At 48.5% G+C, this 15,870-nt stretch overlaps 3 protein-coding genes across 7 annotated transcripts in view; 1 reads left to right on the forward strand and 2 right to left on the reverse strand.

The window, feature by feature from the left end:
• Nucleotides 1-9,006, reverse strand: part of Cep89 (centrosomal protein 89) — a 28,013-nt gene extending 19,007 nt beyond the window's left edge. The window contains exons 1-7 of the mRNA XM_048369186.1: nt 8,853-9,006; nt 6,695-6,801; nt 6,352-6,510; nt 4,791-4,944; nt 3,501-3,612; nt 1,924-1,952; nt 1,125-1,167 (exon numbers count right to left, since the gene is read on the reverse strand). Of these exons, the coding sequence (XP_048225143.1) occupies nt 1,125-1,167; nt 1,924-1,952; nt 3,501-3,612; nt 4,791-4,944; nt 6,352-6,510; nt 6,695-6,801; nt 8,853-8,891 (643 nt within the window). The 5' untranslated portion in view covers nt 8,892-9,006. The remainder of the gene's footprint in view (nt 1-1,124; nt 1,168-1,923; nt 1,953-3,500; nt 3,613-4,790; nt 4,945-6,351; nt 6,511-6,694; nt 6,802-8,852) is intronic.
• A 339-nt stretch (nt 9,007-9,345) lies between these two features.
• Nucleotides 9,346-12,782, forward strand: Faap24 (FA core complex associated protein 24). 4 transcript variants are annotated; one of them, XM_048369188.1, is made up of 5 exons: nt 9,346-9,424; nt 9,668-9,790; nt 10,366-10,505; nt 10,857-11,009; nt 12,378-12,782. In XM_048369188.1, the coding sequence occupies exons 1-5, from the start codon at nt 9,367-9,369 to the stop codon at nt 12,636-12,638; spliced, it is 735 nt and encodes a 244-aa protein (XP_048225145.1). In that variant the 5' UTR covers nt 9,346-9,366; the 3' UTR covers nt 12,639-12,782. The 4 variants fall into 4 exon arrangements, with proteins under 4 accessions (XP_048225145.1, XP_048225146.1, XP_048225148.1 ...); XM_048369189.1 differs by having other exon boundaries at nt 9,363-9,424; nt 9,668-9,786; nt 12,378-12,781; XM_048369191.1 differs by having other exon boundaries at nt 9,410-9,457.
• A 2,082-nt stretch (nt 12,783-14,864) lies between these two features.
• The window catches only part of Rhpn2 (rhophilin Rho GTPase binding protein 2), a 44,533-nt gene continuing 43,527 nt past the window's right edge, over nt 14,865-15,870 (reverse strand). For both annotated transcript variants that reach the window (XM_048368770.1, XM_048368769.1), the window contains exon 15: nt 14,865-15,561. In XM_048368770.1, coding sequence (XP_048224727.1) covers nt 15,301-15,561 — 261 coding nt within the window. In that variant the 3' untranslated portion in view covers nt 14,865-15,300. The remainder of the gene's footprint in view (nt 15,562-15,870) is intronic.

Here is a 15,870-nt window from a genome sequence, read left to right on the forward strand (position 1 = left end):
AAGCCAGAGATTCAAAGCCAGCCCAGGGAAGAAAAACTCTTATCTCCAACGAACCACCAGAAAACCAGAAGTGGTGCTATGGCTCAAGTGGTAGAGCACTATCTTTGAGCTGAAGAGCTCAGGGACAGTGCCCAGGCCCTGAGTTCAAGCCCCATGACTGACTGATGAATGAATAAATGCATGAACGAATGAATAAATAAACCAACAAATGTATATACAAAGCCAGTTGGCTGTGGCTCACACACCTATAATTTCAGTTATTCAGAAAGCTGAGGATTAAGGTTCAGCAAAAAGCTGAAAGTGGGAGCTGTGGCTCAAGTGGTAGAGTGCCAGCCTTGAGCAAAAAAGCCTTGCAAGAGCATGAGGCTCTGAGTTTAAGCCCCAGAACCAGCAACATGCACTTGTGCACACACAGATGAATGCACATTTGATTAATAAAGTCAGAGGATGGGGCTAGGAATATGGCCTAGTGGCAAGAGTGCTTGCCTCGTATACATGAAGCCCTGGGTTTGATTCCTCAGCACCACATATATAGAAAAGGCCAGAAGTGGTGCTGTGACTCAAGTGGCAGAGTGCTAGCCTTGAGCAAAAAGAAGCCAGGGACAGTGTGCAGGCCCTGAGTTCAAGCCCCAGAACTGGCAAAAAAAAAAAAAAAAAAAAAAAAAAGTCAGAGGATGGTTGGAAATCAGACTCTACAATGCAGAATGTACCTGGTGGGCTAGAAATTTTCCTCCCAGCCAACAGCACCAGATGCTGAGCTGGCAAGGCAGAAATCATGGAACAGCAAATTAAACCTTCTGTGAGACCTAATAGCCAAACGCGCAAACCTATGCAGAAAGGCACGGAGCTCCCCAAACTATGCGGGAAGGACTCCTATAAAGCTCAGCACCCAAGCAGAGCCCTCATTTGCCCTCATCTCAGGCAGGTCCACCTGGACCCCAGGACTTTTGCACCTCCATGCACGTGGACACACCTACCACCCAGGGTGGCCCCTTCTCTCTGTCAGTTCCACAACTACTGCCCCTTCCCCAAGAAAGGCAGAGGGGCTTTACTGTGACTGAGGCCATTTTGGGGCATGTCCTAAATGGAGTGTGTCAGTCCTCATGACCCTTGAGGGCAAGTACCTGGGGAGGGGGGCGGCTTGTCACACAACGGCGTTCTGTCATCCTGGGGAAGAAAAACAGGAAACTGAGCAGAGTCGGAGCAATTTCTCCAGGAGCACCAACCACACTGGTGCCAGACACACCATGTCCTGCACAGGGGCTGCTTTGGCCTTAGGACCCCCATCTCCATCTGCCGGGAGTGAGCCCTCTGCTGGAGTCTCAGGCGCATTTTCCTGTCTTAGCCTCAGGACCCCATCTCCACCTGCCGGGCGCCCTCTGCTGGTGTTTCTCAGAGGCAGTGAGCAATCCTTGGGAGAAACTCCATCTTCACCTGGGTGAATTCTTATCTCCAATTAATCACCAAAAAGCCAGAAATGGAGCCTGTGGCTCAGTGGTAGAGCGACAGTCTTGAGTGAAAAAGCTAAGGGAAAAAGCCGTAGGCCCTGAATTCAAGCCTCAGAATGGACACCAAAAAAAAAAGGGAGAGGGGTGGAGGTGCCTTGCTTTCTGGATTGGTGTAAGACTAAGTTTCTAATTTCTGCTGAAAAAATAGAAAAGATAATTATCTCTACTGAGAAATGTTTTGTAAGACAAGGTCTTATTATACAGCCAAGCTGGTCCCAAACTCTCTTCTTTCCTCAGCCTCCCACTTAGCCTGATGAGAAATGGTTAGTTTTTAAACTCCAGGAGGGCTCCTAGAGCGGGTGAATGAGAATGAATGTGGTCAAGGTAGCTGATTTGATTTTCATGCATGAAAACAGAACAATGAAACCTGTTGTACAATCAGCGCTTTGTACAACTACTTAATAAACAAGCTTACCTTTAAATTCAGAACACAGTATGTACCATCTAATTAAAAAGAAAAGAGAAGAAGCTGTAACAGGAGATAAGAAATCTGACAAGCTCAAGAAGAGTACCTTCAGAGGACCTCTGAAGATCACCTCCAGTCCAGCAAGGTCCAGGCTGGGCCACGTGGCAGGTGGCTCCTGGGCAAGCCAGAACCTTCCTTGTTGTTCACTTACTCTTACTATGCTCATTCTGAACCCCTGTGGTGGATACCGGACCCCAGAGCCAGGGCCAGACCCTCCTGTGGCCCTGAGTTCGTCCCATGATGCACCCCCCAAATCTCTACCTCTGCACCCCTCCCATTTCTACCTCTGCACCAGCCCCCAAACAGGACACACTGCCTGCCGTAGCCATCTTGCCACAAGAAGCCGCTCTAGGGAGAACAGAGCACCGCAGCTCCTGAAGACACACAGAGACCAACCTGCCCAGGACTCATCTTCTACCCAGGGGAAACTGAGGTACTCCCTGAAGGGGGTGATCCCAAACCCCAGTGGGCCAGAAAAGGTGGAGACGAAGCTGCTTCTAATGGGCTAATACTGATCTGCAGAGTATATGTAACTGGCTGAAATTTTAAAAAGATACAGAAAGCCAGAGGCTGGTAGTTCATGCCTATAACCCACACTACACAGGAAACTGAGATCTGAAGACTGTAATTTGAAGCCAACCTGGGATTTTAGAAAAGTCTGTGAGGGTTTTTTTGTGTGTTTTTTTTTTAATCTCCAAGTAGCCAGCAAAAAGCAAGATGTGTGGCGTGGCTCAAGTGGGAGAGAGCCAGTATTGAGCAAAACTTCTAAGGGACCACAGCCAGCCCTGAACTCAAGCACCAGTAATGGCACAAAAAACAAACAAACAAAAAAAAGCCTCAAATCTGCAAAAAAACAGAAGCCTTTCAGAACTAAAACAAAAACTGATAAATATGCTTAAAACCTAAGATTTGAAATCTAGTCTGGGTGCCAGTGGCTCACGCCTGTCATCCTAGCTACTCAGGAGGCTGAGATCTGAGGATCGCAGTCCCAGCCATGCCAGGCAGAAAAGTCCATGAGATTTTTTTTTTTTTTTGCCAGTCCTGGGCCTTGGACTCAGGGCCTGAGCCTTGGACTCAGGGCCTGAGCACCTTCCCTGGCTTCTTCCCGCTCAAGGCTAGCACTCTGCCACCTGAGCCACAGCGCCCCTTCTGGCCGTTTTCCATATATGTGGTGCTGGGGAATTGAACCGAAAGCTTCATGTGTAGGAGGCAAGCACTCTTGCCACTAGGCCATATTCCCAGCCTCCATGAGATTCTTATTTCCGTTAACCACCAAAAGCCAGAAAAAGAGCTGTGGCTCCAGTGGTATTGTGCTAGCATTCCTTGAGCAAAAAAGTACAGGAAAAAGCCCAGGTCCTGAGTTCAAGGCCCAGTACTGGCACAAAAATAATTGATAGTAAATGAATGAATGAATGAATGAAATCACAGAGCCACCGCATGGAGCTGTGAACGCACAAATGCTGGCAGGCCACACTTAGCAGCAGCGTGCTGTTCTCTCGCAGGTGCCGGCAGCAGGTGTGGCTCACCAGGCTGTGTGTGTTGGCGAGGGAGAGGGGAGGGGCTGGGGGGCCCTGACTCCGAGGCGGCGGCAGAGGTGGCATCATCAGGCTCACTGTCCTCTTCACTCCATAGCAGCACCTTGGCATTACAAAAGAACAAACACGGGCTAAGAGTTGGCCTTGAGTAACAAACGTCCTGGTCAGTCCAATGTCTTACCCAGACCTCTCCCCTTCTACCTGCCTCCCGAAAAAACTGAGCTTTTATTTATTTATTTATTTATTGGTGTTGGTCGTGAGACTTGAACTCAGGACCTGGGTACAATCCTCAGCTTTTTGAGTCAAGGCTGGCACAGCTCCACTTGACCCAAAGCTCGCTCCACTTCCAGCTTTTTGTGGTTGAATGTAGATAAGGGTCTCATGGAATTTTCTGCCTGGGCTGGCTTTGAACTGTGATCCTCAGATCTCAGCCTCCTGAGTAGCTGGGATGACAGGTGTGAGCCACCTGTGCCTGGCAGCTCTGCTTTCCTTAATGACAGCAAAAGGGCACCACCTGGTGGTCTGGGAGAGCATCTCCGGGCTCTGCAGAAAAGCCTGCATGGCCCAGGCCTTGTCCAAGGCTTTGTCCAAGGCCTGGGCCATGCATGAGAAGCTTCGCACCACACCAGTGGGCGCTGGTGCCTCACACCTCTCATCCTAGCCATTCAGGACACTGAGATCTGAGGATCACAGTTCAAAGCCAGCCCGGGTAGGAAGGCTCGTGAGATTCTTATCTCCAATGAACCACCAGAAAGCTGGAAGTGGAGCTGTGGTTCAAGTAAAATGCTAGCCTTGAGTGAAAAAGCTCAGAGAGTGTCCAGGCCTTGAGTTCAAATCCCAGTACTGGCAAAAACACACAAGACAAGAAACATGAAGAGGGGCTGGGAATATGGCCTAGTGGCAAGAGTGCTTGCCTCATATACATGAGGCCCTGGGTTCAATTCCCCAGCACCACATATACAGAAAACGGCCAGAAGTGGCGCTGTGGCTCAAGTGGCAGAGTGCTAGCCTTGAGCAAGAAGAAGCCAGGGACAGTGCTCAGGCCCTGAGTTCAAGCCCCAGGACTGGCAAAAAAAAAAAGAAGAAGAAATCTCTCTTTTCCTTTGAAGAACAAAGGAAAAATGTTTAAATTTTTAGCAGAAGCAATCAGGTTGGACACGTTAAAGCCAAATCAAAAGGAATCAAATGTGACCACTGGAGGGGTGGTCTTCCCCGGCCTCCCCACCCACACATTACTTGCGGCCCAAGGTCAAAGAAGGCCCTCTGGGGGGTAGCGGTCACCTGGCCTCTGTGGGGCACAGTGCGCACAGCACTGCTGTCCCCTGACTCCTTGTCGCTGGTGGACACCGGCACGCCGCCATCCTCATTCCTGTAGTCCACTGTCTCAAAGGAGGGCAAAGAAAGGACTTTGCCTGAATTGCTCTCCCAATCCAGCCTACATAAGAGCAGTAAGGAGTGTTTAAACAAGAGTCAACACCTGACATCCATTTCTACATGCTGTTTTTGACACTCTGTAGCCCAGAATGGCTTTGAACCGAGTGCTGGGGTGACAGGAATGCATGGCCATACCCAGCTCTTGTGCACATATTAAGGCAGGTCCCTCCAAGCCCCCACCGTGGAGGTGTCACAACACACTCCAAACTCCAGAGAGAAGCTAGCCAGGGGCCTGCGGCTCACACCCACAATCCTAGCTACTCAGGAGGCTGACATCTGAGGATCCTGGTTCAACGTCAGCCAGGGCAGAAAAGTCTGAGACCCTTATCTCCAATTAAGCACTAAAAAGCCCAAAGTGGAGCTGTGGCTCAAGTGGAGCACTAGCCTTGAGCCCAAAAGCTCAAGGAATGTACCCAGGTCCTCAGTTCAAGACTCAGGGTTGACACAAAATAATAAAGAGATGGGCTGGGAATGTGGCTGGGTGGTAGAGTGCTTTCCTAGCATGCATGAGGCCCTAGGTTCGATTCCTTGGTACTACACCAATACATTTTTTTTCAAAAAACAAAACAAAAAAATAGATAGCTTAAACACTAAAGTATCCACTATCCAGTCACATCTATAGATTTAGAATTTCTTTGTTTGTTTTGCTTTAGAGCTGGTACTGGGGCTTGAACTCAGAGCCTCATGCTCTCATTTGGCTTTTTCACTCAAGGCACTGGTGTTCTATCACTTGAGCAACACCTCCATTTCTTTCTGCTGATTAACTGGAAATAAGAGTCTCCTGGGTTTTTCTGCTCCAATTGGCTTTGAATTGGGATCCTCAGATCTCAGGAATAGAGGTGTGAGCTACCAGTACCCATTTAGCAAGATCTGATCTAGAGTTAATTCTGATTTCAAAGCAGTGAATGGGGCTGGAGACATAGCTGAAATGGTAGAACATCTGTTTAGCTCCTCAAGAGGCTGAGATCTGAGGATCTTGGTTCGAAGCCAGACTGGGTAGGAAAGTCTATGAGACTCTTATTGCCAATGAACCACCAGAAAGCAGGACGTGGAGCTGTGGATGTGGAGCCACTGATAAGAAAGAGTGCCAGCCTTGAATGAAAAAGCTTAGGGACAGTGTGCAGCCCTTGAGCTCGAGCCCAGGATACACACACACACACACACACACACACACACCACACTGATCCCTACCAAGGCCTTGAGCTCGAGCCCAGGATACACACACACACACACACACACACCACACTGATCCCTACCAAGGCCTTGAGCTCGAGCCCAGGATACACACACACACACACGCACACACACCACACTGATCCCTACCAAGGCCTTGAGCTCGAGCCCAGGATACACACACACACACACACACACACACACACACACACACACACACACACACGATCCCTACCGAGGCCTGGGCTCAGCCGCGGCTGCCCGTGGCTCCGTGGCACTGTCCTTCCCCAACGAGAAAGTGTCGCTCTCGGACCAGGATCTCTGGCGAGGCTGGGGAATGGCGACGGTCCGTCCAGTCAGTGTGGTTGCCAGAATGGCTGCGGCCAGGGCAGACCTAGGGACAGGAAGATCCCCGGGAGACAGTGAGCCAGGCCACACAGGCGCTGCAGCACGCTGGCCCTGTGGCCATGGGGACAGTTGCTTCCTAAGGGATGACTGCAGGCCATTGAAAGCCACTTGCCCACTTCTTGGGTCCTGTCCTTGCTGGCGTGGCGCGGGAGCTACTTGTCAGAACTCACCGGGGTCGCTCTGGAGACGGGTCTGGGCTGCGCGGAGGAGGCGTGCGGGGTACAGCTGGCTTCGGGGCGATGCTGGCTGCAGGGAGGAGGCCATGGATGATGTGTTTCTGCCCAAATAAAACCCAGGAGAGGTCACTGAGGAGGGGAAAAATCACTGGATCCTGTCATCCACCATCACCACCTGCTAAGCCATCCCACCCGGAGCCTGCTCCTCTCTCCTCTCCAACGTCCTTCTGGGCAGACGATAGCCCCTGGTAGATGCCATCGCAGCTGCCCAAGGCAGAGGCCACCACCTCAGATCAGCTTTCCCAGCGTCTTCCAGAGTTCCCCTCCCGCCCCTCACCTGTCCCGAGCATGGCCCCTGGGGGACCCCCTGCCTCTCTCCACAGAGCAGAACACGCTCCCCTGGAATGCACAGCCCAGCATGTGGACCTCGGGTGGCCGATCTCTACATCTTGGACACTCAGATGTCCCTGCACCTGCCTAGCCTCCATTTTCTGGGTGCTATGCCACTCATTTCCACCCACTCGAGGCGGACAGCACAATAAATAGCAAGGAAGACCTCGTGTCCCCATCTTCAAAAACACCCACATTGTCGTCACAGGAGGCAGAATTATGAGGGGGGCCAAGGGAGGGAGCCAGGAGGGAAGAGCAAGAAAGCCCACACACTGCCTTAGAGAAAACCAGGAAGGACAGAGGACGGCCTTCAGGGCAGCACTCCCCCACAACAGGAACAGCACGAACAAGAAGAGCAAGGCACTGGAGGACATGCTCTACAAATAAGAGATCCTGTGTGCTAGGATTTCCTGTGATGCCCCAAGAGTCACGTGAGAGAGACAGGCAAGGACTGGGGGCTCCGGGTGAGCAGGGAGAGCGGGATTATTCCAAGACAGCCTAGTGAAGAGCTTCCCTCCATAGTGGCCCCTTCTTCATGGATCAACGGGCATCAGAAGGCACAAGATACAGGGAAGGAGAAAGAAAGGAAGGAGAGGGATGGGGAGATTTCTAGTCTTTCACAGCCTCTGTTGTCACCTTAGTTCTGCTTGCAAGATCACCCATGGGAGTAGCCTCTGGCATGTCCCTCCACTGCCCGCCTCTCTGTGTGGTACCCACCACCCTACATTTGCTGTGCAACTCCACAGTTCACATGTCTGTCCCCTCTCCTGCCCTGCCACAACCAAGGGTGATGCTCAAGGATGGGAAATGGCTTTCTTGGCTTGGAACACTTTTGCTCATGCCTATCATCCCAGCCACTTGGAGAGCAGAGATCACAGTTTGAAAGCCGGGACATGTTACCCAAAACAAGCAACAACAACAAAAACCGTTAACAGGACCTCAGGTCAAAGAATAGGCCTGTTGGGGGTAGTACACGTCTGTAATCCCAGCTATGTGGGAGTCGTAAGTAGGACAATCACCCTCTGAGACTGCCTAGGCAAAAAGGCAAGGGCTCTATTGAAAATAACATATTTTATATAATTATGTACTTATATATAATTACATATTACATAGTTACGTTATTTTTGTATAAATATGTACATACATATTTTTTAAGGGCTGGGGGCATGGCTAAAATGGTAGAGCACTTGACTAGAAAGCCAAAGGCCCTGAGTTTAAACCCTAATAGCATCCCCCCCACCAAAAGTCTTCTTAACCTTTGAATCCTTATTGAATCCTTTTGGTTCAGTTACTGAGGTTTGAACCCAGAACCTTGCACTTACTAGGCAGGTGCTCTATTGCTAAGCTCTCAAGCCCTTTTAGTTTTAGTGCAATTACTGGGGCTTGATCTCAGGACGTTGGCGCTCTCAGCTTTTTCAGTCAAGGCTAGTGCTCCACCACTTGAGCCACATCTCCATTTCTGGTGTTCTCTTTTTCTTCTCCCCCCCCGCCCCCCCTGCTATTTAATTGGGGAGGAGTCTCAGGGCCTTTCTTGCCCAGGCTGGCTTTGAACCACCATCCTCCAGATCTCAACCTCCTGAGTAGCTGGGATTCCAGGCGTGCACTACCGGCGCCCGGCTCATCTATCTTTTAATCACAGTAATTCTGGAAGGCTTCTTCCCATCACGAAAGCTCAGGCCAAATCGAAACACACCCCGACTTGCCACCCCCTCCCCCCGAACTCCCGTGGCCAGCGCGCAGGGCAGGTGAGGGTGCGACTTACAAACTGCCTCTTGCGGTCCCTCCGAAAGCTCAGCAGCATCTTCGTTACGGGACTTTGGGAGCAGGCAGGCCTGCGGCCTGGACTTTCCTAGGAGATACTCCCGCAGCCAGAAACCGCACCCACAGCTGTGCCTCTCCGCGCCGGCCTACCATCAACCGCTGCTTTCCCTCGGACTTGGCAATACCGGCGCCTCCCATTGGTTCTCGTTTGTCCTGGGCCAATCACAGCTGAGCTTACTTCCACGGCCCGTCGCTCTTGGCAACTAGCGCGCTTCGTTCAAATTCCCACCAGCGTGTAAACAAGCTGCGTTATAGGTACGTCTATTGGCCGAAGTAGATGTCAATCTAAAGGATAGCCTATCCGACGCTGCAGAAGGCGGGAGGACGGGGCTGGATGAAACAGACTAGGCGAAAACGCAGCCCCACGTGAGTTAGGAAGTGGCGCAGTGGTCACAGTAGATGTCAATCTCAGAGTACAGCCTATCCGACGCTGCAGAAGGCGGGAGGCGGGCAGAATGAAATACTTTGGGCGGAACCGCAGAGCGTGGGAACCCGGAAGTGGCGCGGCCTCCGGTGGGGTTGGGGTGCCACGCGGGGGTCAGTCAGGTACCGGAAATGAGCGGCCCAGCCATTGGGACGGGACGGGGCGGTGAGGGGGGGGAGGGGGGAGGAATCTCCTCGTTCTGACTTTGGCAGATAATGCAGTCGTTTGAAAGGCCGCAGTGCTGGCGGGTAGGATGGGACAGGGGTGTAAGGTAGAGCTTGTTCAAGGAGGTTTTTTTTTTTTTCCTTTTATTTTTGCATTTCCCTTATTAGACCGAGACCGCCGATGGAAAGCGATCCCCCTGATGACACCGGCCCTGTGCACGTGCCTTTGGGGTACGTGGTGGCCCATGCGAAATGGCGAGGGTCGCAGCTGGCACAAGAGATGCAAGGTCGGTAAGCAAAAACAAAGCAAATTTCCACCCACGGGTCCTTGGTCCAGGGTTTAAGCTGGATGCAGGTGGCTCTCTCTCACCTTGTAATCCCAGCTACTCAGCTCGGTTGAGATCCCAGGAGCAAGGTTCCAAACCAACTCTGGCAGGAAAAATTGATGAGACTCATCTCTAATTAATTAGCAAAAACAAACAAACCCTGGAAGTTCAAGTGTGGCTTAAGTGGTAGAGAACCAGCCTTGGGTGAAACAGCTAAGGCACAGTGTCCAGACCTTGAGTTCAAGCCACAGAACTGACATAGAGAAATGTTTATTTATTTAGGTTTTTTACTTTTCCCAGTCCTTGGCCTTGGACTCAGGGCCTGAGCACTGTCCCTGGCTTCTTTTTTTTTTTCTCAAGGCTAGCACTCTGCCACTTGAGTCACAGCACCACTTCCAGCCTTTTCTGTTTATGTGGTCCTGAAGAATCGAACCCAGGGCTTTATGCATGCTAGGGAAGCACTAGGCTGCTAAGCCACATTCACAGCCCCCAGAGAAAAAATTTTTTTTAAACAACTCATTTTGTTTTCTTTATTTCAAGGGAAAATTAAACTCATTTTTGAGGATGGCGTGAACTTGGCGGATTTTTACCTGTCCAGTCGATCTTGCATTATTTACATCACTGAAGCTGAGTTGGTGGCAGGAAATGACTACAGAAGGAGACTTGTCCGGGTTCGAAATGTAAGTGTTGAATTAAGCAGAAATAGAATGTTGACTTGTACTCCCATCCTTTAGAATAATGTGTATAATTCTATAGGCCATTGCAAGCACACAGTGAGAGCTCTCTTGTACTGGGGCTTGAACTCAGAGCCTGCCCAATGCTGGAGTTCTACCACTTGAACCACACACCTGGTTTATTGGAGATCAGAGTCTCACAGACTTCCTTGCCCTGGCTGGTGGGTGAACTTTAATCTTCAGATCTCAGCTTCCTGAGTTGCTAGAGTGACAGGTTTGAGCCACCAACACGGGGCAGCTTTCTCAACTTTTGAAGGAATTCGGTTACAAAATGCTCTACTGTCTTTTTCTTGGAAGTGTGGTCATCTTCAAGGGATTGTAGTGGTGGAAAAAACGCAGATCAATGAACAGTACTTCCCAGCTATACAGAAGTTTGTGGTGCTGGATCTTGGGATGGTTTTACTTCCTGTAGGAAACCAGATGGAAGCAGCCTGTCTCATTGTCCAGTTCGTAAGTACCTAATCCTCTTTTACAATTGTCTTGCAGATTCTCAGAGGGCTTGGTGGCTTCTCTATACTGGTAATGGTCCTTTCTATAGTTATAGTAAGCTATAAATCCAATCCTTGTATTGGTTTATCTCTCCCTCCCCTCCCCCCCCCATTCTTAGGCCAGTACAATGGCTTGAACTCCGAGCCTAGGGTTATCCCTTAGCTTTTTCATTGTTCAGGCTGGTGCTCTACCATTTGTGGACACCTCCACTTTTGGCTTTTTGTTGGTTAATTTGGAGCTAAGTATTTACAGGACTTTTATGCATTAGGCGAGCTTCCGACCTTCATTCTCAGATCTCAGGTCTCTTGAGTAGGTTTACGGGCAAGAGTCCTCAGCATCTGGCTTGGTTTATTGGATCGTTTTTTGGAAACATTTAGGTTCAAAAGTTGCCTCTGCAGCCTGTAGGGGTTGCCCCTTCTCTAGACAACCACATAGCAAAGTAATGAAGTTTAAGGTCTGCTTTTGAACATTCAGGCTACAATGACTTTTTCACTACCCTGCTTTCCTCTAGTGAAAAATATTAATTCTCAGGCTAGGAATGTGGTGGAGTGCCTGCCTAGCATGCACGAAGTCCTGGGTTGGATTCCTCAATATCACATTTACAGAAAAGCCTTTGTGCTCAAAGCTAGCTCTCTACCACATGAGCCACAGCACTACATCCGCTTTTCTGAGTAGCTTATTGGAGATAAGAGTCTCACAGATTTTACTAACCAGGCTGGTTTTGAACTGAAGTCTTCTGATGTCAGCCTCCTGAGTTGCTAGCATGACAGGAATGAGCCACCGGAGCCTGGCTCCATGAGCCTCTCATCTCCAATTGACCACAGAAAACCAGAAGCAGAGCTGTGGCTCAAAGTGGTAGACCACTAGCCTGGAACAAAAATAGCTCAGGGACAGTGCCCAGGCCCTGAGTTCAAGTCCCACAACTGAAAAAAAAAATCCCAGTGATAGGGCCCTCTGTGCATCACCTTTATAATAACAATTTAAAAAAATAGCAATAGGGAAACTGGGTGCCTATGGCACATGCCTATGACCCAGGTACTCAGAAGGCTGAGATCTGAGGATCCCAGTTCAAGGCTAGCCCAGGCAGGAAAGTCCATGAGACTCTTATCTCCAATTAACTACCAAAAATCCAGAAGTATAGCTCTGATTCAAGTGGGAAAATGTTATCTTTGAGTGGGAAATGCAAAGGGACAGTGCCCAAACCCCTGAGTTCAAGCCCCAGTATTTTTTCTCCACTTCCCTCTTTCCCGCCCTGGCTAAAGTCTACTATAATAAACCTCCTTTCCTCCAGAGGGCGCTCATAAGCTGTTCTTTTAATTTCTGGTTCAGGTGGAAGAGCAGAGCCGAGAGACAAGGAAGAACCCTTTCCTTAGGAAGACCACCCGGGTTGGACTCTCTGAAACATCCCTTGTTCGAACTGTTCAACAGATCCCAGGAGTTGGAAAAGTTAAATCGCTCCTCCTCCTTCAGAAGTTCCCAAGCATCCAACAACTCAGTAATGCTTCTATCCAAGAGCTGGAGCCCGTGGTGGGCTCCGTGGTGGCCCGGCAAATCTATGCCTTCTTCACCCAGTCCAGTCAGGTGACCTGACTTCACATCTACTACTGTTGTCTCCCTTAGGCCACAAACTTACAGGATCTACTTTTCCCATTTAACAATCAAGAAACAGTCAGGTGCCAGAGGCTTACAGCTATGTATTCCCAATCAGGAGGCTGAGCTCTGAGGACTGCAATTCAAAGACAATTGTGGCAGGAAAGTCTAGGAGACTTTTATCTCCAAAAAACTACTAACAAGAGCTAGAAACGGAGGTGGAGCTCAAGTGAAGCAAAAGAAGCTCAGGGACAGCACCCAGGCCCTGAGTTCATGCTCTGGGAATTGGAGGGGGGGAAAAAAAAAGGAAAGAAAGGAAGGCCGGGCACTGGTAGCTCACACCTGTAATCCTAGGAGGCTGAGATCTGAGGATCAGCCTGGACAAACCTGTGAAACTCCTATCTCCACAGTTAACCAGTAATAAGGCACAAGTGGAAGTTAGCACTAGTGGTAGTGCTCCAGCATTTAGTGAAAAAGCCAAGCAAGAGTACAAGGCCCCAGGTACCAGAACTCAAGTCTCAGTACCAGCACAAACAACCAATCAAACCAAGAAGTATGATTTCCTCTTACAGAAACCAATGAATAATGAAGATGAGTCCTTGATGTTTCTTTGGGGGGGGGGGGGGTGTCTGGGTTTGAGCACAGGTGTCATTGCTTATGGTCTGCTAAGACAAAAAGGACCAGTGAAGACCTTTCAATGTGTGAGGACCTCTTATTCTCAGCAAGACTCCAGCTAGGACATATTTATGTGAGGGACCTTGACCTGCACTTGTCATAGAAGGGTCTTAGAGGGTTCTAGGCAGCAGTTGTGAACATGTATAGGAAACTAAGCTGTAACGACTCACTGTATCTTAAGGTCTTGTCTGCAGATCTGTGCTCTTGGACCACTGCCCATGTAAATAAACTAATGTACAGTAGTTCCACCCTGGGGGCCTTTGTCCCTCTCTTTCCTCTTTTTCTATTGTGCTCGTATTAGGGCTTGAACTTGGCTTCACACTCTTGCTCAGCTCAGCTTTTCCATCCAAATTTGGTGCTCTGCCACTTGAGCCACAACTCCATTTCCAGCTTTTTGCTGGTTAATTAGAGATAAGAGCCTCATAGATTTTTCTGCTTAGGCTAGCTTTGAACCTGATTTCCTCAGATCTCAGTTTCCAGAGTAGCTAGGATTACAAGCATGAGCCACTGGCATCCAGATTATATGTACAATTAATAATGGCATGTGGTTAAAAAAATAGTACCTAAAAGCTAACTTATTTTTGTGAAATGTTAGTCATTTTGGAAAATAAAATGCAAGAGGAAAAACAGTACATGCGATTAATAATGATTTGAGGGAAGTAAAAGCAACAAAATTTAATTCGTGTGATTGGATGCATTTATTTATATATTTACACAAACAGTGGTAGGAGCAGCGGTGACATGTTTCCCAAAGGTGGTTGCTTCCTTTAAGATATTGCACAAATAGAAAAATATGGTTAATCTTCAAAACTAAGATTGCAGTACTGTATACTAAGCGACATGGCCTTTCCTGTGTCAGCCATGAGTTCATCATGCGAGTCACAGCGTCATTCATCTTGCAGCCAAGAAGTCAAAACTGGTAAGAATGTTCATTTTTTAAAAAAACAACAACACAAAGGTCAAATACAGCTTAAAACCTGAGTCATTTACATCTTTACCTTAGAAAATGTAGACCTACTCTCAAAACACATAGGTACTTTTTACTTACAAGAAGATGTTAAAAAGTTTGGAGTATTCAATAATAATGGTGTCTATAGTGGAGACAAAATCCTAAGGGGAGCTACACTAACGGACAAACTACTTGTAAAATGTTTTTTATTTATTTTTGGCAGTGGTTCAATCTCTACCACCACCAAAAAAAAGAAAGAAAAACACCTACAAGTAAGACAAATTTGCCACTAGACTTAATCTAGAAATAGCATTCATAGGTAGAAGAGTAAAATCTTATTTTAAGGTAATGAGTTCCCCAGAGGAAATAGCATCGGGGGACACATTTATGGGGGTTGTGTGTGTGCCCGTTCTGGGGGCTTGAACTCAGGGCCTGGGTGCTGTCCCTTAGCTTTTTTGTTCAAGGCTGGTACTCTACTACTTGAACCACACCTTCTCTTCTGGCTTTTTGGAGGTTCATTAGGGATCAGAGTCTTAACTTTCCTGCCCAGGCTGGCTTCAAACTATGGTCCCTAGATTTCAGCCTTGTGCCCAGCTTTGGCAAAATTTTAGTAACAAATTTCCATATCCTTTGTTGACCTGATCTACCTTCAATTCAAGGGTCCACTGAACTCAAGATCAAGGATGGGCTTACCCCAGCCTGGACACTTAGAAATATCACCAGTGTAGTTAGGTAGCCTCAGTTTACCTCTGTTAGCTTCTAACTGAAATCATTAAAAGCAGCCATCATCTGGACATTGTTCTATGTACAATACCTTCTAAAATAAATAACTTGCAGCAATACAGTGAAGTTCCAAGTAAATGTGCTTCCCACAGATTGCCAGAGGATTCTTGTCACTTCTCTAAAAGCTCACTTGTAAAAGACAAGTTTATACTGGGAAAAATGGGAAGTGACGACATTTAGCTATTTCCTCCTATGGCACAGATCGAAAGGCCCTGACCGTCCAGTGGGTGAACGTTTGTTTCTTCCATGTTGTACTTAGTACAGTGAGCTGTCCGAATTGAGCAGGCTAAAAGGACTCGGCAACTTCTTCTTGATTTGAGGCCTCGCCACCCCCACTGCAGGGAGACACAAGGTGCTGGCTGACTTCTGTCTGTTCTTACTGGTACCCCAACTCAAAAAGGAGAGCTTCTTGGAGATCTTCTTCGTTTTGTAACTTTTATCCTCATCATCGATGGATAAGCAGATCATGGAGTAGGTTTTCTGCATACCCACAGAATATGTGGCACACTTACCAGGCTGTATGGAAAAGGAGGAGGAAGAAGGCTGTCAGGTGTGGCAAGACAACTAGGAAATTATTATTAAAGTAGAGGCTCATGTCTTCATCCTTCACAGGACCCTCAAGGGCTGATGGATACACAGAACTGAGACTGTGCGTGTGTGTGCGCGTGCGCGCGCGCACTGGGGTTTGAACCTAAAGCCTCACATTCTTGCTTGGCTTTTTTTTTTTTCTTTTGTCTTGTTCAAGGCTGATGTTCTACCACTTGAGCCACACCTCCACTTCTAGCTTTAACTAGAGATGAGTCTCAGGTTTCTCTGTTCTAGCTG

Source organism: Perognathus longimembris, chromosome 20 (assembly GCF_023159225.1).
Source record: "Perognathus longimembris pacificus isolate PPM17 chromosome 20, ASM2315922v1, whole genome shotgun sequence".
Taxonomy (NCBI): domain Eukaryota; kingdom Metazoa; phylum Chordata; class Mammalia; order Rodentia; family Heteromyidae; genus Perognathus; species Perognathus longimembris.

Coding starts and splice junctions, on each gene's coding strand:
- Faap24 (XM_048369188.1), top strand. CDS start 9,367: ATGAAATACTTTGGGCGGAACCGCAGAGCGTGGGAACCCGGAAGTGGC. Junction 9,425..9,667: donor CGGAAGTGGCGCGGCCTCCG/GTGGGGTTGGGG, acceptor TTCCCTTATTAG/ACCGAGACCGCCGATGGAAA. Junction 11,010..12,377: donor CCTGTCTCATTGTCCAGTTC/GTAAGTACCTAA, acceptor TTTCTGGTTCAG/GTGGAAGAGCAGAGCCGAGA.